This window comes from Nipponia nippon, unplaced genomic scaffold, assembly GCF_047370975.1.
Source record: "Nipponia nippon isolate SJK-2023a ecotype South Korea unplaced genomic scaffold, ASM4737097v1 scaffold_7, whole genome shotgun sequence".
In the NCBI taxonomy this organism is placed as follows: Eukaryota; Metazoa; Chordata; class Aves; order Pelecaniformes; family Threskiornithidae; genus Nipponia; species Nipponia nippon.
The window spans coordinates 15,454,663-15,479,863 of record NW_028262391.1 but is presented as its reverse complement, the minus strand read 5'-3'; the positions used below and the strand labels follow the sequence as shown (position 1 = coordinate 15,479,863).

Here is a 25,201-nt window from a genome sequence, read left to right as displayed (position 1 = left end):
AATATGTCCTCAACATACATTATACGTGGGCACAAGTAAACCCACTGCTAGAGTACAGAGAGAGACGGGAAGAAGGAAGTAATTCTTGTTCTCGTGTTTTCACACAATGGAGGGGAGGGAATCATTCTTCCAGGCAATATGGGTTTGTCACTAAAACACCCTAAGGACTGTTCATTCTCTGTTGGGCATTTAGATGAGCTCAGAAAATGCTGATGATTCCTGCCCACATTGACCTTTAAGACAGCAGCCCTCAGTTACACTTTTAGTGTGTATTAGAATTTCCTTGAAGTGTGCCCTTCCCTCCTCCAAACTCAAGACGTGGCAGCATATGGTCTTCAAAGAACCCTCTCTTCAAAGAAAACAAAAAACAAAAACCAAAAAAACACCAAACAAAACACCCAACAAAATTTAACAAGGCTGAATATCATTTAAACAGCGATAGTCTTCACCTGAAGATGTCTTCAATGTTTTACTTTTTTTTGGTCTGGTAAATACCAGTCCTTTGAATAAAATTCAAGTAATGTTATTGCCACTTATGAAAGAATGAGTAATACCCACTGACAACAAATCAGGCTATGATTAAGCCTCAAATAAAGTGTAGAAACACACCTCATGTTAACAAAGCCCTGGTGCAAGTTACTGCATTCACAAAAGAGAAGTGATCAAGCACCCTGCCGGCTAGTAAAACAAAACCGACTAGTGGCATACCAGATAACCAGCCTGTGAGCTCAGCCATCCTGAAATCTCATTTCAAAGAAGAGAGGAAGCCTTTTGTTTTTTTGCCATCAAGAATTCTAAATACCTCTGCCTACTGAAGGAATCATGTTGGAGACCATATGTCCAACTACGAACAACCCTGCATTTATTCCCCCACTGTTTTCATTACAACAGGAAACTATGCCAGAGCTGTTCACTCTGAGGGTCCGGTTTCACGAGCAGCAGCCAAACAGAGCAAACATTTTGATTTTGCTGGACAGAGAATCACTGCTCTCCTCCCCTTCTTCCAAAAGTGTTGAGCTGTTAAGTCGTACCATTTTACCTGCCTTTTCACAGGCAGCTGAGTCAATTTAACTGCTAAATACTTTCCAACCCTCCACCCCAGCAGCTACCTTTTCCATGAGCTGATTCCACTCACTAGCCAGCAGAAAAGCACACCAGGTTCTACTAGGTTCCTAGTAGGTGAGCAGTGAAGAAAAGGAGGTAAAAGCACTCTCAGTAGCAGCAACCTGATCACTTCAGTGCCACACGTGAATCCACAGATGGAATTCTTTTCCCATAGTAAACAAGGACAGCAAAGCAAAACTGATCAGGAATGAGTGTTTCAATGCTCTGCTCCCATTAATCCTACCTGGAAAATTACTCAGGTTATGATCATCACCTCCTCTGAAATAAACCCACACAATTCCAGGCAGGCAAATGGAGTTATGAAAATGCTTTGAAGGGGTCTTATTTATAGAACTGATTTCAGAAAGTTATTCTCTTTTTTTACTGCTGTATTCAGCATCTCCAACCTAAATATATTTCACACCATGTTCTCAGAATCAGTCCACAAGTTGTATACTTCAACTGGTGGAAATATTGATATTTTAGAGGCATTTGTTTTATCTGCTCTTCAATCAATTCCTAACCAAACATGGCCGGAACTGGTGCAATAACCAAAATATAACTCATTTGTCACTTATTTGTAGTATTAATCAGCGGCTTTTACATTTAAAAGAGGAGGGGAAAGAAGTACGAACTTGAACACAAAGACTCAAGAGCTTCATGTAAGATTCATCAGCCTCAGGTATGTGATACCCAGCTTCTTCAAGCATGCAAACTCAAACAAATACAAACTTCACTGATGTCTCTGCCTGAACAACTACACAATTCTAATAACTTTTGGTTTATCAATGAAATGACCTTGCAAACTTGCAGTCATTTAGAAAGAGCAAGCAAACACACGTAAACAAAGATGATGTCTGGAGATGCTCTGTATATGAAGCACATGCCACAGATTTGTACCTTTGGTTTGTATTTTATGAGCATTTTGGTGAGACTAGACAATCCATGTCAGAGAAAGCCAAAAATTACTAGAGAGCAATTGCCTCTGGCCCAGGAAGTCCTTGAGTCCTAAACTGTTGGTGGTTGGGAGGATACCAAATAACATGTTAAGAGAAAGATAACTGAATTTAAGAGAATCCCCTTAAAAAGAAGTTAAATGCAGAAAGCTTATTATATCCTTGTAATTGATACACAGTAAGAATGTTAACTTTTACTTGATTTAAGTTAGCCTTAACTTAGTCTATTTTCTCATGCCTTCTTAGTACAGCTTTTCAGATTTTGCGTATCAGGTTCCTTTATCATTTCCATCACCATCACTCTCTGCCACCTTCAACTTCTTCGTCACTCTTGGTGTCCTCAGTCATCACCTTCAAACCTACTCATCTTCAAAGCTCAGACAAGCCACCTTCAGTTCCACCCATGGAATCCAAAATAGAGTATTTCTTAAGTTCTTTAGCTACAACTTCTGGATTTAACCAACTTCATGCAATCTTGTGTTGCACTGGGCTTCTTTATTTGCCACATAGAGGTCAGAAGCATGACCCCCTCCCAAAGTCCATTCTGTGTATTAAAACTTCCAAGGCTTGCTCACGACCACAAATACATGCACTTAGGACATCATTTCTCCTGGCACGACCACAAGATCAGTGTTCTCTGCTTGTATTCCTCATTGTTTTTGTCAAAAACCCTTTAAACCCACCTATGGCATACATTACTCACACACTTGGTCTCCTATTCCAAACGAAAGTTAGCCAATCCTTTAGTCTGCAGACAACCATCCTTGATTTTGACACTTACCAACTACCCTAGTAGGCAGCTGTTTCTTTGGCATTGCATTATACTTCAAGATTACATGCAAGAGCAACTTCATACCATCTGCTGACACTGCCAACGTTAGTGATGCACAACTTTTTTCACTTCCCAAAGTTTTTATGATGATTGATTCTGCATGCATTTCTTCAACACTGTAACCAGATGGCGTATCAAAGCCAAGTGGTGTATTATTAGCACTATGCAATTGGCTCACCACATAACTATGATTTATACGCAATCTAATCAAATACATTTGAAAAGCTATTTGTTTTTTAGTGAGGACATGAAATGTTGGCAAAATTATATTCCTTGCCAAAACCCATCATGACACATCATTAACAAGTACGAACCTGGAAGGGCTGTTGTGGACTATTTAGCAGTCATGATATTCCTTAAGCTTTTAGTGTAATTATTTCCCATATAACTGAGTTTCCATCTCTTCTACAATTTTAAATTCACAACATTCTGTATTTTGTTCCACCCCTTTAAGAAAGCAGCCTCCTTTGGGCCCACCAAGTTTATATATAAAAGCTTAGATTTTAACTGTTTCCATTTTCACACAGCTGCCTCTATCACATTTTATTTCCTACCAATATCGGAGTTTTTATGCACACAGTACCTCCAGAAGGTTAAAACTTGCACTGTAAGCTCCCCTTATGCTTTTTCAAACACTTGTTAGGTTATATCTGGAATACAGGAACAAGTACCACGGAGAGCCACCAAGATGGTCAAAATGGCTGAAGCACAATGAAGAAAGGTTCAGGGAACTGGGCTTGTTCATCCTGGAGAAAAGAAGGCTTTGCAGGAGCTAGTAGCAGCCTTCTAATGTCTAAGAGGAGGTTACCAAGAAAACAAAGCTTGGCCCTTGTAGTGCACAGCAGCAGGAGAGACAACCTTAAACTGAGACAGGGCGAGGGGGTTTACAAGATCTAATCAAAGCCCTAAGTAACCTGGTCTGAATTTGATGCTGACCCTGCTTTAAAGCAGGTAGCTGGACTAGATCACTTCCAGTGCAAGAGTCTGTCATTCCCTTTTGCATTTGCAACTGGTAGGTGAGGAGGCACAATTCACTTAAGTTGAGGGAAATTCTGAAAACTGACAATAACAACAATGGGGCTCTCTGAACTACAGCACACCGCACAGCCAAGGGAGGAAATCTGCAGGAATCACACAAGCTCAGTGTCATCTTTCCAACTTCGGCCACACCAGCTGTAGTTGTGCTCCTGTGTTCAGGCACCACGCAGCCTCCCACCTTGCACAGCCACATCACTGTGCTCACCCAGAACAGAGGTGACCCAGAATTTATGAGGACTCATGGCTTTTAAGTTTAACAACTTGGAAAAAAAAAACCCCTTCATCTTTCTCCCTTGGTAACAGGCTGATGCATCATACATGCTTCCCCTCTCCCAGGATACCAGGTTTTGGCTACTGTCAGAAACCAGATACTGGACTAGACCGATACTGGTCTGGTATCGGTACATGCTTCTCAGTATTTTGAAATGAAAATGGTACAAAATAATCGTTCTTTTGCACTAGTCTTACCAGAAATATTATTTGAAGCAATTTCACATCACTTTAAATTCAACTGTCTTACTGAAAGTATACTACTGAACAAGCAAGCTAAGAATGACTGCTCAAAAATTGCTTTTCTGGAAGAACTAATGATTTTTCATATCCTGTATTTTTAAGTGCCATGAACTCATTTAAAACTGTTACTTAAATAAAAATCATTACTGTAAGCTCAGCCCACATGCCTGCTCTTAATAGTATCCATGGTTGCAGTGATGCAAATTTGCCTACCTACATCAAACCAAATGTGCCCACATAAGGAGAAAAAAAAATACTGTATTAATCAGTACTTTTTGCACTAGATTAGGGCAAAGTAAACCAATTAGACCTTAGAAGATGGGACAGAAAGTAGTTTAAGGACCTGTTCACCCATCGTCACTAGATTTTAATTCTGAATTAAGTAAAACAGAATTATCAAAGATCAAATTATGAAAGGTTTCTCAAATTCATTAGAAAATTAATCTCACTGACCAAATTCTTCTCTTCCCTATTCAGAAATAAAGAGGATGAATTGTATGAAATACTCCTCCGCTCAAGGTGGAGAAAGGGGAAGCATTTAACACTATTACTATCCTATCATACATTTCTTTAATGCTGATTTCAAAATTGCCTTACTTACATGCATTCATTTTCCTTTACGTTTGAGAAATAGGTTTATGCACAAAACTAAGGAATGTATTTTTCATTAGACTACAACTTTCAAGTCATCAGATGCACACATGTTCACAGGGAAGTAAACAGTTCTGTTACAAGCCCCCCTTTAAATAAACAGCTTGAGTTGAAGCTACAAGGTACTACAGCAGCCTTTAGTTAAATGAGGCCAAAACTTCACATGGAACAGGCAGGAAGGATTAAGTGGTGATAACTCCAGCTGGAAATGCATGATCAGTCTAAGCCCACCTAAGACTATGCTGTGCAGAGAGGATGATCTCTTCCTCTCCTGTGCAGCATTTCTGTGAGCAGTCTTACTTGTTTAGCACTCAGAGCTAGGCTAATCATACTAAAAAACAGTACTTCCCTCCCCCCCGAATACATTTTCTATTGGCTTAACTTTCCATATAAGTTATCCTTCTGCTCTTAGACAAGTAGATATGGGAAAGTAAACAAATGCACAAAATAAAACTGAAGTTGAGCAGTTCAATTGTAAAAATGACAGCACTGCCCCTCCCTTTTTTAAAATGAGTACAACAAAATTAAGGTACCTATCAATATAATCCAAGTCAAGGAATTAATATCCGATCCTAATATCACTGTACAAAAGAGATTATTCTAAAAGAAATGAAGCAGAAATGCCACAAATGAATGCTATTAATCAAACATGATTTAAAAGGGTATGTTTCACTTCCAAAAAAGCCCTGACAGTTCAGACACCAGGAAGACTCCTTTGCTGGTGAGAGACAAGGTAACTTCACCCATTCCAATAAGCCTATGCTTCCTTGTGTCAAACAGACTGATAAGCATCTTGACCTTTTCTTCTATAAAAGCTATCACTGAACCCACACAATATTCTCAAAGATGTTCAATTTTATTATACTTCTTGAGAAGGACATTTGTATGAACAAGTTTTATGGTTTCAAATTACCCAGAAGAATGCTAGAAATCAAAGTAGCTCGTTAAAAAAGAAAAAAAAAAAAAACACCAAAAAAAACCTGCAACTATTTGAACATTCAGGGGAAACGGAGCAATACAGAACAACAGTTTACCACTTGCAGGAAAATAAAAAGCTTCCAGAAAACCAAACTCACCAAGTCAATATTTCACAAGCACACTACTAATACATTCTGTTTATGCACTAGATTTTACCTTTAACAGTTACAAGTGGACTGTACGAAAAACAATCATACATAAAACTTCATCCTAGCACAGAAGTAATGACACTAAGCTATCTGGGTGTCTTCATCTCAAAGCAGCAAGATGTCAAAATAACAAAGCATCTTGAAATATATCCATCACTAACAGGACTTTCCAGATTCATCTTCTTCTCTTTGATGATTATTTTAAACATGTCCCAATAAAGGTTATGTAAAACATCATTTGGAATTCCTCATTCTGGAATAAAAAGCAAACTACTATTTTAGCACATTTAAAGAGTGAATTTTTATAGAAAAGAGTCTTGCTGCAGAATGACAAAAAAATTCATTCTACTACACTTGAGGTTTTTCAGTATGTGCATAATCAGCTCTTAGAAGAATTAACGTCTATGATTGTTCTTAGCAACAACTACAGAATTTATTTTGGCAATTCGTGCAGTTAAAGTTAAAAAAATCAACACTAGAAAACCGTCAAGACTTTTCATTACAGGTAGACAAAAACTGGAAGAAAGATTCAACAAGAACTTCCAAGACTGTAGGCATTAATCAAAAGCTTTATCATCTTACCTTTGTTGTTACAATGCATAAGCAATCCATCGTTTCAGCACAGCAGGTATCTTTCCAAACATTTAAAAGGTTTATTTTCAATCACAGCTAAACACCCATCTCAACAGAACGAGAAAGAGCACACTTATTTCATAGTCAAAACAGTAGAATGCATGCCAGGTTTCCCTTTGGATTCATTCAGAGGTAGAAACACCGTGGAGAAAAAGCAGCAGGCTAAAATACAAATGCTTTAAGTTTCATGAAAGATTCTTAACCTATTTTGATTATCTATGTCTGCAAAACTTAAATTTATCCTTGAAAATATCCTACAAAAGATGTCAAATCCTATTCCATACCAGTTAAGTACCTCCTCGTATTCTATTTCATATACTCCTCTTTCAGGATTACCTAACACATGAGCATCACAGGGAATCATTTGATGAAATGCAATACAAAATTATTTTACAGCAAAAAAATCTCAATTCAGCTTCTAAAATGAAGCGTTCATTCAAAAATAGTTTTGGTTGCAAGCAAGTATTTCTCCTCTAACGTCATTTCAGCATTTGCAGACTGCAAAATAACTGATTTCTTAGGCAGTAATGAATGGAATATTCCATGTAGAACAGGGAGAGAAGAAAGTGGCAAGGAGAGAGTAATGCATATTGCAAGAGAAACGCTATTTTGAGCCTCGAATTAACCTAGAATTTCATTTCCTTTTGTAAGGCTGTAAAGCAGTGACAAGGCAAAGTTTGTATGCACAGGCATTGTCTTCTCAGCCTAATTAGCACAGCTGGGAAAAGTCAAACACTTGGGCACAAAAAACCCTATGTACTATGGAACACTATATTGACACTTTCATACATTGCTAAGAACCTTATTACATTAATTTCTCACAAGAGGCACTGAAAGCAACTAGTTAGCTCAGTTTCTGCTATCTTGTCCTATTAGGTCTCCCACTAACACCTTTGCTACAAACACAATGAAGTATATTGAAAAAATTCAAGAAATAATTTTAAACTATTAAATCTCATCTGCATCATTTTGCTTTTAGCCCAAGATGTACAACTAGCCAAAGTGATTATATTTCACATCAGCAAACAACCCTAGAATATACTACCTATGTATCTAGAGCATTCTCACTATTCCCTTTAAGTTTTCTGCAACTTTACTCCACTTGATTCCCTGGCTCTGCCAGATACACACTAGAGGAGTGGAAGGCCAGAGAAGAAAAAGTTAAGAAATAAGGAAACTGTTCTTCCTAAAGTTACACATATTATTTCACGGGCAGGTGGTGCCTTTACAGGGCAAAGAGGAAAAGGAGGACATTACAAAATCCTTCTCCAATTTAAAAAAAGAAAAAAAAAAAAACACCAAACCAAAAAACCCACCACACACAAAAACCCCCAAAAACAAACCACACCCCAAAAAACCCAAACCATTAAAGAAAAGCACGATTGCATACTAGTAAAAACAACTCCACTCAGCTTGAATGGAATTTCAAGGTAAATCTTATACCATTCAGCCACCAAGACCAGGATTTTTACCTTGTGTGTCCAAGTCAAACCAAAGATACTTTTCATTTTTACACTGTCTATAAAGTCTGTGAAGAATTTCCACTATGAACACCTAGGTGAAGCTTTCACTGCTACAAAGCATCAATGGGAAAAATATTCATCTTTCAGATTGATAAGGCTCAACCCAGGCAGAAATCTAAAAGTTCTAACTTCAGAAAAGAAAAGCACTACTTAAGCTGATGGAACTTTCCTCTTTGTCAGAAAAGGAAAAAAAAAAATTAGTCCTGTAGCTGAATACACATGAGGTACAAATTATCCTTGAATTTCCTAAGTCTTCTGTTGGGAAGACTGTAAAGTTCAGAGAAATTAACAAAGTGCAAGCATCCAAAAAGGTAAGGGAAACTGAGGAAACGCGTTTTTAGGTGACTTGGCACGTGTCCACCATCCTGCCCAGAAACATCTTCAATGACTAGTCCAAGACATGCAGTCAGTCCACATGTAAGTTTCTTGCACAAACCTCACTTCAGAAGCCCCAACAGCACACACAAACTCTGCCTGTCCCTCATGCTCTGTCTATGAGGGGGAAAGATCAATGATACTTTCACATCACTCAAATTTCTCTCAGCCACCTTGATTCAAGATTAAGCTTCTGCAGACTAATCCTGGCTACAACCGGCTTACATTCAGGGTCCATCACTTTCTTCTTTTCCCTCAATTTTTTTATTCTCTCATCTTCTTTGGGACTCCTTCAGAACTAAGCATCAACATCATGCCTTTTTTTCCCCTCCCACTCACCTTTTAAGAAGACCTAAGGCCCATTAGTCTTGTCATAGAAAGCACATAACTTCTTTCAGGTTGCCAACGCCGACTATGAGATGTGGGAGAGAGACCTATCCAGAGAGGTGGGGAAAAGGTATTTCTTTGCTGAGGATTTGTGGATCAGACTGCTCATCATGGACACTAAACACTTCAGAGCAGAGGGCACAGAGAGAAAGTCGTCTCATAACAAGTGTGCTTGAAAAGTAGTAACACATCCACTGCACACATCAGAAGAGCATGTACAACCAAGCTACATTAGAGCCCTTTACCAATCAGTGCATCGCTACAATGGATTAAAAGCCCTTCTGGTAACTGCACAGGTCTCTCAAGACCCATCTTCAACTAAGCACAAACAACAGACTGTCCGCACAGAAAAAGACACCGATCACACATACTATACTGGTAGAGCAAAAAATTTTGTAGCAAACACCAATACACATTTTCATAAATGTAGTACACAGACAGATAAGCACTTGAAGAAGAGAGCACGGTACATAAAGTATTTCCTAGCCCAAAAGCAGTTTCTGCAGACTTTTCATTGGAAATACTGCACATAGAAGAAAAATATTCAAAAAAGATTGACCAAGACTCAAACATTCATGAGGTTTAGCATTGTCATAAGAAACAATAATACAGCTTCTTGAAGACAAATTTTAAAACTCCTTGAATGAGCAAGCATGTGTTAAATTTTGGAGCTCGGAAGAAACAGTTTTTTCAAAATGAGAACTAGGTAAGGAAACCAGAACTAAAACATCTGGAATTAAACAATTTAATAAAATAACTTAGAACCTTCTTTCCTTTAAATTGTCTTGTGAGGAGCAACAGAAAGATATTAAAGGACACATCAAAACTAGAATCAAAATCCTGAAGTGCATGAAAAGCCCCATTTTCAATGCACTGAAGAGTAAGACATTTCCACATAGTACTATCAGCCATTAAAATCACTATTATTCTACTGAACTTGTGAGAAGCATTGTGATCTGTTCATGTCATTCATACTTGCTGAAAATAAACCTTTCTTTCCTGTCAGCTCCAAGTGACCTCAGTAACAATCAGCAACAACAATTCCATGCAGTTTGGACAGAAGGAAAAAGTGCCTTTCCATTCACCACTATTTGTGGCATTGATATTAAAAAACAAAGGATGATTCTCACGTGAGAAACACAAAGGAGAGAAATGTTTTTTTCTTGCCTTGAATTATCTGCCAATTATTTCAGATTATGTTTGGCAGTCACTTTTTTGGGCCTTCACAGGCTTATTCTTTTTCCAGTGTGAGAGTCTACCTACAAAGTCACCAGATAACTAAATAAAGGAAAATTCATGCACAGGTAAACCATGCATAGAAATAAATAATGCAAACGAAAACAATGCTTTGGAAAACACCAATTTTCCAGATAAATAACTTCATCTATCCACAAATTTAGAAGTGCATATGGGTATTTAAATATTAATTTGCTCTCAGATTCTATGAGAAAACCTGCATAACACACAGCTGTCACAGGTGTAACCAGAGAAGCAGGCTCAGCTGGGCTTTGCAAGGGTACCTCAATTGCCTAACCTCACCATATTTGAGGAGACATTTCAAAGACTCAGTAAAGATCAAGCACTATCATCACTGCAAGCGTTTTCTCAGCTCCTTTAGTAAAGAAAGTGTTAAAATTGTAAGATGCTGTAACCGCATTCATCTTGCTACCTTTGAACCTGGCTGCAAGATGTAATTATTACAGGTTAAAAAACATAATTAGATACCAAATTCACATCATTTTTTGTACATTCTCTATTTACTTCTGAACTGAGAAAGGTAAGTTTTTAGAAATAGCAGATTTTTATTGCTTGTGTATGCATCCTGAACTGAGCAGGGGGTTTTTGTTTGTTTGCTTTTGCATTCAGTTTGACCAGATGCCTGCCCATGGAAGACTTTTTTTAGTTTTGGTTCAAGACTTACATTCTTTTATTTGTACAAACAGCCTGGATTTCAAAAATTGAAGGCTAAATACATAGCAAGCCAAATATCATTTCCCCACTGTAAAGTTAACAGCGAAAGCAATGAGGCTCCTGAGTGACCCAAGACCACACACTATTAGGTGCTCAAATAAAACAAGCACACCAGTTCTGCAGAAGGGGAGTTGATATAATGGGCATGATATAATGAAATAATGGGCAATACACACATACAGATACAAGCGTAAAGGACCTGTGTTACAACAGGGAGTACAACAATGAGACATAGCATATCAACAAGCTAGCCATTACTGAATCATTGTAAATATTAAGGCAAAGAAGGTATTTGAAGACAGCACAATAGGTCTGGGATTTTCCCAGGAACAGCTTGTTATTATGACAGATACAATTGACTGCATTTGTGAAGGCCAGGTGAGGATACTGCAGTTAACAAAATTCAGAAACAGAAAAAGAAAACTAGAGTATCCTGCCACTTTAATAATGCACTCTACATAGGCAGGTATCTCTTTCAAAGATTTCCTCTAAGATCCCGATTAACTGCTTGATGCATCATTCCATTTTGAATACAAAATGCTACTGATTAAACACAGATTTTTTCATTCCACTAGACACCATACATCCAAAGTTGTTTCCTCTAAACTATGTCAGCTCATCTTATTAAGCAGTTACACAAAACTACCAAAATCTTAAAGGTTAAAAAGACATTACCACTTGCTTTGTAAACAAAACCAATTCCCACATTGTAGGTGAAAATTAGGTTAGCTTAACTCTACCCGTTTTCAAAATATGCACGTTGACTGTTATTTGTCTTTTTACAGATGTTGAGCAAACCGAACACGAGCCTGCAGTACGCTTTAATAGCAAAGGAGGCTAACAGGAGCTGCGTTAGCAGAAACAGTCAGTAGTATCAAGCAAAACTATTATTCCTCTTCGCTTGGCACTTCTAATAAGTCATCTGGAATACTGCATTCAGTTTGGGGCCTCCCAGTACAACAAGGATGTTGATAACCTGGAGCAAGTTCTGCAGAGGGCCATCAAGATAGTGAGGGGGCTGGAAGACTCCTTAAAGAGAGAATGAGGGCACAGGGCTTGTTTTAGCTTTGAGAAAAAAGTTCAATAGAACCTAAAAGCAGCCTTCCAGTACCTACAATGAGGTTACCCAGAAGACAGAGCCAAGTACGTGTTGCACGATGGAAAGACATGAGAAACCACAAATAAATGGAAACAGAGATTTCAATCAGAAATAAGGAAAAGCTTTTTCACCATGAGGTTAGTCAAGCATTGGAACAGATCGACCAGAAAGGTTTTGCAGTTCCCATCCTTGGAGGTTTTCAGGGCTCAGCAGGTTGAAACCCTTTGCAATGTGATCAACCTCACAGGTGAGCCTGAATGATTTTATAATTCCAAGATGTTTAGAGAGGTTCATTTCCACCCTGCCTTGGCATCAAATTTAGCTGACACATCTATAATTTCAGCTATTTTCCTTACTTCTCTTTTGCTTTCTTTTTATTAAAGAAATTGGCAAAAGGCCTTAGAAGACAGTGAGCCAGGCAGTCTCTCTACGTGCCAGACACTAAACACCTGGGCACATGCAGATATATGGGGAAACCACATATCAGACCAAAGCGCTTCAGCCACCATTACCGACTAAATAGAGATCTGTTAGCCCAAACTAAGAATAAGACACTCCAGATCGAGTTCCACCTCCTAAGACAAAACATTTCTTTTGCGACAGCGTTCAGTGGGGTTTTTTTCAACACCTAAAATGAATTTATTTTTGCTACTTTTAAGTCTGAGAAGTTAAAAAGCATTTGCTGTTTAGCTTGAATTAAAGTGATCACAATATTAAAGCATACCGTACAGATCAAAAAAAAAAAAGAGAATGTCACTACTATTTCCTTAGCAATACACTACTCAATTAGGTCAAAGGAGATTTCTACCAGTGATTGAAATTTCACCACGTTATTTCTTAAACACAAACTGTCCCACCTACAGATGGCACTACAGATCACAGCAAACAGCTTAAGAGACTGCTCCCTCCTGTACACATACTTCTCTCACACGATTACTAGCGTTGAGATCTTGCTTTAGATTTGTTAGCTGCTTTGCCAATGCACACCTAAAACTCGGTATTTAATGCACATAAGAAAAAGGTATGCACCTTTCAGCCTTTTCAAATTGAATCTGTATTCTTTTTTTTTTGCTAGTCCCTAGTACTGAAAGGATTAACATTCCTTTCGTGCTTATCATCATCTTGAACTTTTTTTTTTTTTGCCTCATCATCTTTTTGTACTGGAGATTAAAACAAAACTGTCAACTAAGGTTCCAGGAAATACAAAGCATGGAAAAGAAAACAGGTTGCTGTGAACTGGAAAACTGCAATCTGTAGCTCTAACTTTCTCTAATACAACGCCTATGGGGATTACAGACTCCAGTCTTTTGATCCAGAAGTAGGAAGGCAAAAGCAGAACTAGGCTACGTCCCATTAGAAGTCCTCAGGCAACCTAAGCTTGTATACCACTATTCTATGTATATACACAAGCACACATTGCTAAAAAGTCATTCCCAAAGTCAGCTGTGTAGAAAGTTCTTGTAATACAATCCTCAATCACTTTAGGGGAGCATTACATTCCCACTCTCAAGCAACTCTCGCATATACCATCAAAGTGTCAGCTAGAAGACTACTCATTTGGCACAGAGTAACTAGAGCAAAAATATATTGTTAAGGTAAAAGAAACAGGGTTGAAAGCTATTACTTCCAAGGCTACCAATTTGCAAGCAAGAAAAAAACCTGTCCCATTATTATCACCTACAGTCCTACCAGCCTGGCAAGCAATAGAGCTAAAATAACCTCAAAGTGCATCTGGTATGCCGACCTGGTTATATCTGGCTAATGAACTAATATTGAACTGGGCAGCAGCGTTGCAAGTCTAAAAAGTGACAGTTTCTGTTATAAAAAAAAAAAGCTGCCTATGAACAAAGTCAGATATACTAAACTCAAGTTCTCTCCAATCTCTAGTAAGTTTCAGCAAGCAAAGCAAATCATTAAACACACACTGTACCAGAATCGTTATGCCCTCCAGTTGATTAAACCCAAATATGAAAAAAACTAAGTACCTAAAAAAGAAGCATATTATTGAAACCAAAATGCATTAAGTTTCACAGGATAAAAACATTAATCTTCATGTACTACATATAGCAAGTATGTGGAATACGAACTGTCAATACATAAGAATTTCTCCTCATAATTTTCATTAAGTTTTAAAACATTGAGGGAAAGCTATTGTCTTACAGGCATATGAATTAAAAAAAGGCACTGAAGAAAGAATTAAGGCTGATATGTACAAGATTATGTTTACTGTAACAATTTTCATATATATTTGAAAGCTAAACTAAGACATTCAGATATACTAGAAAAAGCAAATGAAATCAACACTTAACTACCACTCTTCAAAACTGTCCACCTTTACAACTATAATGTGGAAGCAGTATTCTAACTAATAAAATACAAGGTAACATTTACTGTAGGTGACAGAGACCGTGAGAAAAGTTTGGTTTCAGTTTCACATAAACTAGCATCAACACCAATATATGCAACTATGCTTTTAAATACTGGCAGTAAATGTAAAATCTGACCTTCATATACAGAAGGTCAAACGACTGCCTTTCGCATGATACTAGAGACAAAAAATCTGAAGGAAGACAGGTGGCTTTGTCATAAATGTTCAAATCTGGGCCACTTAGAAAAATAACAAAGTAATCCACGCTATATCGGGTTCTGTAAGATAACACTATATACCATGACCACCAGACTGTACTGGAGAAGCAGTTGCATTATCTAGCAAACAGTTCAGCTGAGAACATATGCTTATGTCTATGGTGAGACTTCCCAAGGTAGGCCATTCTTCCTTTCAACACGTTTGTGATCTTGCCACAATAACGTGCCTGTTGTCAGTGGTGCAGTGTCATGGACAACAAGTCCTTTTATTACTGGCAGTCTACTAACACATGAGAATAAAAATTAAAGATGCAACTTCATAATTAAATTACACCTTCACATGCATCTTCATGTAAAATTTAGGAAGATACAGCGACAACTCTATCCTTTAGCTGATAAGTTAGTCCTTCTTATTGTGGACTTCTTGGTAGGAAAATAAGCAAACTTCTACAGGATAAACTTCCCAGTTTCTGGAGGAGGTCAGGGGGAAATAATCACAAAGCCTGAATTTAACAGTATGCACTATCCTGCATTTCAGATTTCAGCAGGTTTCCCCTACAGGGGAAGCACAAAACGTACGCTACAGTTGGAACATCGTAACACAAATCTCATAGCAGCGGATATTTGCTTCACAATCCCAGCTGCTGGAATTAGGAGCACGTTTAACAACAACAAAATGATTTGGTAGGGACGTAAATCCTCAAGTCCATTACACTGTTCCAAGGTGTATAAGAGGGGGAAAAAAAACCCTCACCAACCCAAACCAAACCATTTAAGCCATTTAAGACAGTTATGCTGCCTGTAAAGACCTTCAATAAGGGAGACTGCCCATATACAGCTATTCCGCTGCTTAGGAAAACATTTAAAATGTTTTTGCTAAGCCTATTACTACAGTGTAAGTCTAATACATCTTGTACAGGCACAAAATATTAACTTCCTTTTTTTTACGTTTGCCTACAAACACAAGAAAACTCTGTTTCCCGGTTAAGTGTTCAATTCTTTCAAGCAGCACCAAATCTTTCCATCGGTCTTAATTTCTTTTCCAGCTGTAGATCTTCCTTGTCAATCTCTTCTAAGCACTTACATTCTTCTACATCTTTTTTGCACCACAGTACCTTAAATCTGACAGTATCTCCAGCAAAGCCTTATGCAGACCAAGTAGAACAGAACAGTTTTACACCACACTCTTATGTCAATAAGGTGTTTCTTCTCGCATATTAACGTGACATGGTTGACTCACCTTGAGATTCAAAAATGACCCACATCTTTTCTGAGAAACCACTATTTAACTATTCAACTTCTACGGGTGCTACTGAAGTACAACCAAAGTGCAGGACACTGGACTTGGTCCTGCTGAACTAGAGCCTGCCCATTAATTACTTCAACTGCTCAAGGCTTCATTCTAGTCTTAGCTTCTGAAGCAGCAACACACCATTCCCCTGCCATGGTTTAATTTATAATTTAATCAGGATATTTTCACTAATAACTCGAACTAGGATGCATTTTTTAGAAACTTTAACTGATATATTATCTCAAAAGATAGCCTGTTAAACCATGCCAAAAGTTTTACTTAAGTCAGATTTTATCACATTTACTGTTTCTTCCTACCACAAGTATCACTACCATGTTAGAAAGAAACTAGGTTTGACAAAACTGTTATCAACAATTATCATGGCTGTTATTTGGCTCCTTTCCTGCTTTCAAGGAGCTACAAAGACTACAGAATCATTCCTTGTACCTGTTAAACCTGGATCCTCCTTTCCTGCCTTGCTCCTATATACACTCTTTTTAAAAGATAGTGTTTGCCCATCTGCAATTTTCCAGAACTTCATCCATCCTCCCTGACTAAGGGCAACAGTACCGACTCTTAAATTGCCTCATTAAGTTATCTGCACATGCAAACATGAAATGCATTAGAACCAGCTTATTTCAAGACACCTCAGTAGAAAAAAATAAAACTTGGCCTCTCCTTGCCTACAGTCCATTTTGCTCCTGCTTCTAAGATACTCCATTTCCACCATACCTTCAGAAAGAGAAGGTCTGTGGCTCTAAGCCTAAGATTTAGATGATGGCATACAAGTAAATAGCACAATGATGCATTCCATACTATTTCTCATATACTCTAGCATTAGTCCATTTTTTCCAAAGATGACAATTCTTAGAGAAAATTTTCATTAAGATGACTATGATGACAGTGGCCTTCTCTATGCAATTTCAGGTAACTAAGATTCCAAAGAGACATATAATTTAAGTTTTCCAGTGTATAATCAAGGTTCACAAAAGTCAAAGGAAAATAATCCATTCCTACACTGCAAGTTCAACTAGACTTTTAATCCCTCAGTGTTCAATTACTTACAAACCTGAAAAATATGGTATACCTAGGCTGCTCAGTTTTTTCATGTGAAGATATTTTAATCACTGTTCTTGGCAAAGTATAACTCTTGTCCCTGGCTAGGCTAAAAAGCTGATCTTTATCTACTAGCCGTTTTCTACTTTCTGAGAGAACACAACACAACCCTTTGGATTTCCTCTATAGCTTCCTTTAAGGCATTTCTGACACATTTCACACTAGCTTCAATATGACAAATTTCAGAGAAGCTACAATAAGCACAAGCACTTTTTTTTAACTGCACAAACTCACTAGCACATCACATGATTGCTTATGTTCTGCAGCTAAGTGGACTTTCGTACACAGTCCGAACAGCCTCTGATAGAGTTCACTCAGTAAGCCATCCTAACCACTTTATCTTGCTGGGCAGTACAAGCTCCCGAGCTTCCCTACAGGCCGCAGCACTACTACTTTGGCTGGTCTCCCCCAGTGTTCTTCCTGAGCACTATGACCATTTCATGAAAACGGGTCATCACAGCACACTGCCCTCAGTTACTACTGAGACGCTGACACACCTTTTCCAATGCTGTCAGTATTGAGGGCGCACTTGAAACGAAGTTCACCTCTCTGGGGACAAATAATAGTTCTGATGCAAAAAAATTCAAGCAACATTATAACCTTAACTTGGGCAGTAAGATCTTGATTTAGTGAAAATATACATCAATGTGCATTTCCCTGCTCAGTTTTCTCACCACTCACTAGCGACAACTGGATTCATGTAGTTGTCAAAAAAAAAAGTCCTTCCAAAACATAGCTGTGTAAGTAGCAGAGAATTTCTTATGAACAGACTGAAAAGTTTACTATCAGAAAGACATAGCTTCAGATTTCCCAAATTATTAATGAAGTAATGACTGAAGAGTCGTCAGTATGCATGAGTATAAGCATACTAAGCCTGTCAGCGAGGTTCCAAATTCAGAGCATAAATCCAATTTAATGGTCACTTAATGGTACATTTGACAAATAAGTTTATAAATTTTTGACTAAGCAAAATGCACACATCTGTTACTAAACATTTCAATAATTAAATCCCCTATGACTATTGATCTTAATAATTTAAGTTTTCTATGGAACTAAATATTTTATAAAATGAAGAAAATGTAGAGAACAATGCTGAGCTAATAGTCTCCACAAGAAAAAAAAAAAAGATTTCTATATCTTACCTCTACGCTTGGGCTAAGGCTGCTTGGCAATGTTTCTGATGTCACTGTTGTGCTCGGAAGGCTGGAGAAGTCCCAGGTATTCACAGGCTGTATTGGTTCAGATGGCTGAGAGTGATCAATGCATTTTGGATTGTCCAATAAGGTCACTTCATAAAATTCTTGAATATCTAAAGATGTGAAAAAAATTAGAAGTTAAGCTTTATAGTTACTATAACATTCTGATTTTAACATCATCTTCCTCCTGCAAAACAAATCAGATACCTACTATTTTATCTACCTATTACAGATGAAGCTGTATCACCAAGATCATGTGAGCCTCCCCACAGAATACGCAACTCGCTCTCTACACCCCGTATCTCAGAGCCTATGTGTCCCCGCTTACTTTGGTCTTCTGCCACTGACCCCAGTAGCACGATCTGCAGCATGAACAGCAGAAGCATATGGAATAACTGCAGTGCAATAGTGGAAGGGATGGATGTCTATGCTTCAAGTTATGGTATACATAATTTCAGCTAATGTAGCCTTCGCTTATCTGAAATCTACTGTTCAAGGGCAATATTAGAAGGTCTTTTTTGTGGTATATGTTTTAAATAAATGACCACAGAAATAGAAGTATACTGATGAAATCAGTAAGACAGAAGTTGCAAGAAGTTAGGAAAAAGGAGCTTTTTCAGGATGGGTCATCATCTGCTTTTTCAGTCTAAGTAACAGAAATAGGATGAAACCTTAACAGTATGAATTACGAATCATACTTACGAACTAATAAACAGCTTTTCCTGTAAACCTAAAGACTCAACTGGAAAATTCTTGGGAACAAGAATCTGGCTGCATTTGTTTGTTTTATTGACATCCTATCAACTACGTGAAGCATCAATAAAAATAACAGTCTAAAGAAGCATCAAAGGTGTTTCTATGGAAGTATAAGCACATGAAACTCGCTACCACAACTGTAATCACATCCATCAACACTCACATTAAAAAAAAAAAAAATCTGGAAAGGTATAGGCTAAGGGAAGGGCAGACAAATGAAGAAGTTGTCTTGTAAAGCTTTTAGTCTCTTCTTCAAAGTAGAAATCTGCTAACAGGATTTGTAAACATGTTTTTAATTACACCAACTTCATAGAAGACACACATACAGACACAGTTGGTCGAAGAAGTAAATAGGACCAAGCCATGAATAAGGAGGACTCTGATCTGCAGAATCTTACAGCTTTTCAGCAGCTGCCCAGAGTCAGTAACAAAGGCACAATAACTAATTGCTTTATAGAGCTGCACCACAAAAGGGAAACCACACAAATGAGGGAAGTCTTACTGTTGCTGGTGTTCCAGTCTTAGATTTTTTTTTTTTTTTATATATAGACATTGCATTCCTGCTCTCTACCCATTCAGAAAACTGCAATTCTCAAATTCCATTTGTATCTTTTCTCTGAGCAAGAGTCAAATTCCTGTCAACTGCTTACATTAATTTTTAAAGTTATACTTGCTCTTAGCACTGCTGATTGGAAGAAATAGCAGTGAGGGTTGCAGATGATGTTAAGTGACCTAGATATACAGGAGCAAAGCAGTCTAAGAGATACAAATTGCCTTTAAATCTATCTTTCACATTAGCTCCCACAGTTGCAAATTTGTCTTGTAGCTGCATTAATACATCAATCTAGCACACCAAGTAAAGATATCCATCCCATCCATCCCCCCCCCCCCCCGATAGAGAGTACTTTGTATATTAAAATAGGCAGTGGTTTAAGTTGATTCTATAGCTGCAATCCACAGCAACCAAGCCAGGAAGACTACTGCATTATTTATGGGAAGGGGTTATTTGTGCAACTGTTTTGCAACAGAAATCTAGAGCACCAATTCTCAATTCTGCTACTATTCTTTTAAGTCCCTGCCAGTGGAGGTAGCCATTTATTCATACTGCAGAATGACTTGTTTCAAAAAGCACAGTATTTCCCATACATCATCTCCACTTCTCTATGAAGGACACCACAACAGACTTACTATTGAAAGATGTCAGAAATAAATACACCGCTTAATACGGGAATTAGTTTCTGTCTATCCTGACCTCACTCCAAATCTGCAAAAAAGTTTCTAGGAATTTGGTGTCTATATGATAATATCTACCTTTCTAAAAAAAAAAAAAAACCAAAAAAACATGTATTTACATTTTTACTGTTCAGAATGCAAACATTTAAGTACTTACAAGTATGGGCAAGCAGTTTATGCACCCTGAATGCTTTAGGTACACAAGGAATGAGTGCTGGACATTTACATTTTTTTAAAGCAAGAAACTCAGGCCATACTAAATCCAACCTAAAAAAATTTCTTCTTCTGGTCTACTGCTATGTATCAGCTCACAAAAATATTTCATCACATGAACACACTTAAATATCTACTGAAGTCATATCAATCTGTGAATGCATTATTAGCATATGAAAAATTCTAACATTTTCCTAATTCTTACTAATAGAAGGTAGTAAAATACAGATTTTTAATTTTTTTTTTTAGTTACATTTATGGTTAGATTCCCTCTTCAAGCTAGATGTGCTTTTTCCCAGCCCCTTCCTCCCATATTAATTCCAAGACAGATTATACCTCAAACTAAGTTTCAGAAAAATAACTCAAATCAGATATCACACAACAGTAAAAGAAAACGCAGATTGGGAACATTTCTAACTAGAGGGGGGACACTGAAAGAACAGCTGACTGACAAAAAATAGGAGCACAAAGTTTCAGGAGAGCCAAAGTGACAAAAAGCGATGAATGGTAGGCAACACAGAAAATCATCCTGGAATTATGTCAGCTTACAAGTAAAACCACATTAAGTAGCCAAATCAGCAATATGTTTGATGGCAACAAGAATAAAAGCCTATAGAAAGCAAATGCAGACCACCAGTTCTGAAAAGGAGGACTCTTCAGATATGAAAAAGAAAATTATTTTTCTTATTAGTAACACGAAAAGCTAAGCAGTGGTGACAAACACAATATTTTTTTCAGTATTCATTACAGTAGAAGTTGACCAACTACAAGCTGTTTGCTGGTGTATTATTTTTTCCCCTTCTCGTATTCTCCACTCATCTTAGTTTTGTTCTTTGAACAGGCGCATTCACCAGTAATGTGATACACTAGAAGCTAAAACTGCTCACTCTTAAAGCAAATGAGAGAGAGTTATCTACCAAATATAAACTGAAACCCAAATCGACCTCACAAGACAGTTCCAGGTTCACTGAAAACCACAACACAGTAATTAAAACAACAGCAGAACTGCAGAAGCAAACAAATTCTTACAGCATCTCCTAAATTAAGTATATTTGATGGCACTTCAAGAGCCTACATCAATTCTGTCCAGAGGATCTGCCTCCGAGGACAAGGATGCCAACCAGCAACATGACACCATTCCTTCAGATAGATTTCTTCCCTGCTCCTTAGAAATCAGACATAAGGCCTCTGCTTGCCATTTCTGCTGGTATGTGCAGTGTCTGATACTTCTTGCTATATATTCAACAGAGTACACTTGTAATCAGGATAACTTAAGATCAGTGTACGTTCTAAAAATCCCATTGTCAAGCCAAGCTCTCCACATATACCTTCCTGCAGAAAAGAATATGTAATTTTAGTATAGTCAGCTAGTAAAATAATAATATTATTCTCTGCATTCACTTATGCATGAACCTTTTGATAACAGTAACCTTTTGATAACTTTGCAAATCAAAGATGGGATACCTATAATTGCATTTTCTTAAGAGAACGGTGTAATCCCATAAACAAGGTGTTGACATTGCTTGTAACAGGCCACCGGCCTCACATTAAGCTCATAACCAGGCCTCTGAACTTGTCTTCACCTGCCTGGAGCTATGTTTTATCTTGTCCAACTCTAACAGCAATCATCTAAAGGCCAGGTGACTTATCTAATTTGTATAGCTTTTACTTAGCTTCGGACAATTGTGTGATGTAACACCTATTTTTATAAAGATTTACATTTAAAATACATGCAGCTTACACAAATGATATTTAAATACGTAATTTTGCATATAAATATATATTTTACATATTCCATATATTATATATAAATATGTAAAACCAATAGGTGTTACATCACACTATTGTCCGAAGCTAAGTAAAAGCTATACATTCAGTACATGCACACACACAGATTGTATGTACAAATCAGAGTGTGTGTGTGTGTATTTCTGTAACTAATAGATATCAATAACAAGTCACTATTCTGTGGGGAATTAATTACCTATGACCCCAGAATAAAAAGCAGCATAGAGGAGCACAAGCATAGAATGACAGCAGAGGCCTTGAAAATAAAGGCACAGGACGATATCAGAGGCCTCAAGGCTATAAACAACTCTCCAACTGCTAATTACTGGTCAAAGGAAACCAACCTTGAGAACTGGGCAAAAACAGTTTGGGGAATAACAAAAAGAACAAGCATCCAGTCTATGTAAAACACACCGTATATACAAGGAATTCAAATGTAACATGGAACTGCAAAGTAATGAAGAACGAAGCACAGAGTATGGTAGCAAACAGAAATAACCTCAAGAAAACACAACAGTGAGGAGGAGGAAACCATCAACATGGGAAGGATTCCCTGTACCACTCAGACTCCCATACCCCATTCTTCCTTGCCTATATTTTAGTATGTTTTGGCTTTCTAACAAGTATTAAGCAACGCACTGTGATTTTTTACATGCTGCTGTTCTTTATGTTTCTGATATTGGACCTTTAATGTTATGGTATAGAGGGAATCACTAAAATTTCATTGGCATTTACTACTTATTAAAAGTATGTTAAAAAAAAAATTAAACGCAGTCCTTTGATGATCACAGTAACCTACTGTTTTTAGGCTTTGCATTTTTACACTTTAAGCATCTTGACCATTTGTGGGATATAGGTGGTTTCTCTTAAATAAATGCCAGGAAATTCCACACAAGCTTGACATTTCATGGACTAAAACACTGACACATTTACTACAACCGACTGCACTGGACACTGTGCATGTGAAATAGTGAACTGTTGCCCTTACACCATACACTACACAAAGTTGTAAACAGCTGCCACAATATACACGAAGTTAACAACCACATTTCTATATGCTGTATTAATTGTATTCTCTTTTTCAGTTTTAATGTATTTAACAGCTTTGTGCATGAGCAAGAGTTAATTCATGTTTGTCTTCTGTTTGCTCATTTTTTATAAACTCTAAATTCATATTCTGCATTCTAAAAAGCAAAGGGGAAGGGTCACCTCCCTCTGCCTGCTGGCAATACTTTGTCTAATGCAGCCCAGGATACTATTCGCCGCCCTCGCTGAAAGGGCACACTGCTTGCTCATGTTCAACTTGGTATCCACCAGGACCCCCAAGTCCTTTTCTGCAAAACTGCTTTCCAGCTGGGTGGCCCCCAGCGTGTATTGGTACGTGGGACTGTTCCTGCACTTCTCCTTGTTGAACTCCATGAGGTTCCTGTCAGCCCATTTCTCCAGCCTGTCGACGTCCTGCTGCACAGCAGCATGACCAGGATTTATGTGCTCCAGCTATATAGTTAATTCTGCACTGACATCGATGAGGTATTCCTTTCTGATAGATGTTCAACAGCAGAACAAACCAATTTCAGCCAATGTCAAAGCCAGCAAGTCAGAAAACCACTAGATACATTTGCACCAACATACAGACTTTACAGCACAAAGCATTTCAATACCAGCTTTGTTCAGGAGAACCCTTCAGTGCAACCATGCTCCCTCAGGCTTGCAAGCAACCAAGGAGCTTATGAATTCTTTCAGTAATTGACTTATTTCAGTTTAGTACTTCACTTGAAGATCCATCCATGTGAGCAATTCCTTTGTCATCTCTCATTGGTCTGCCTCTTCTCAGACATTCGCTCATCCAAATATAGCACATGCAAATGCCTGTTTTTTTCAAATACGAGTAACTTCATAAACAAACAGGTCTGTTAAGAATTTGACTACCTGTACGTTGTCCAGGAAGAAGTATCCTCCCATTACAAATTAAGTACTTCTCTAACTTGGGGGGGGATGGGGTGGGAAAGACATCTATCTTTCTTAGGGCTTCCTGCCAAAGCACCTGAAGCACTGAAAACTTGTCTCAAAACTACTAGATAGGAAAACAAAGGTCAACACGTTATTTCAGTTCAAGGCAATTTGAGATGTATGGCATTTGCCAAATTCTTAGCAGCCCTACACAATGAATGTATAGACAAAATGTAAGTAGAGTAACGATCACTGTCAGAACAGGTAAGAGTCTGCCAATGCTAGACTTTCATGTTTTAAGTCATAAAGCAACTCCTACTAATTCTAAGGAAGTCTCAATCCTGCATACTTTACCTGCTATATCAAGCTAAGAATATCCATTTAACACAAGTAAACCAAGACTTGAAAAGTATACGAGTAGCGATCAACAAGAAAATACAAACACAAAGAGAAGCTTCATATCCATTTATCAAGCCAATGACCAGAGTCAACTAAATATTCTCTTTGTGTATTCATTGGTTGTGTTGTGTCATGGTGTGTGTGTCCAGTCAAAAATAAATGTTTGCATTCATACTATGAAGAGAGAAAACCAGCTTCGTCACAACCCATGTAAAGCCCCTTTCAGGGTTGGTTGTTTTGGGTTTTTTTTTTCCTTCTTTAAAAACCTAAACTGACTACTGCTGTGCACAATCAAGACTTCTTAGAAGTGAAAGTTTCAAGTTGCAGTGCAACTTTCCCCCCATACGTGTTCTGTTCTACATGATCCTTTGCTACAAGCTGCAGCATCCAAATAGTCATCCTCAGCCCTTCCACTTGTTTCAGTAACTGTGTCCTACCCTTTAAACCTTCCTTCCACACACACT

The 25,201-nt window shown here is 37.8% G+C and overlaps 1 protein-coding gene across 13 annotated transcripts in view; it reads right to left on the bottom strand.

Moving 5' to 3' along the window:
• Window positions 1-25,201, bottom strand: part of DLG1 (discs large MAGUK scaffold protein 1) — a 167,231-nt gene that overhangs the window by 133,677 nt on the left and 8,353 nt on the right. For 12 of the 13 annotated variants that reach the window (XM_087740989.1, XM_087740972.1, XM_087740974.1 and 9 more), the window contains exon 3: window positions 18,345-18,511. In XM_087740989.1, coding sequence (XP_087597115.1) covers window positions 18,345-18,511 — 167 coding nt within the window. Of the gene's footprint in view, window positions 1-6,803; window positions 7,413-18,344; window positions 18,512-25,201 lie in introns of those variants that run through there. The other variant, XM_087740984.1, reaches the window with a different exon arrangement.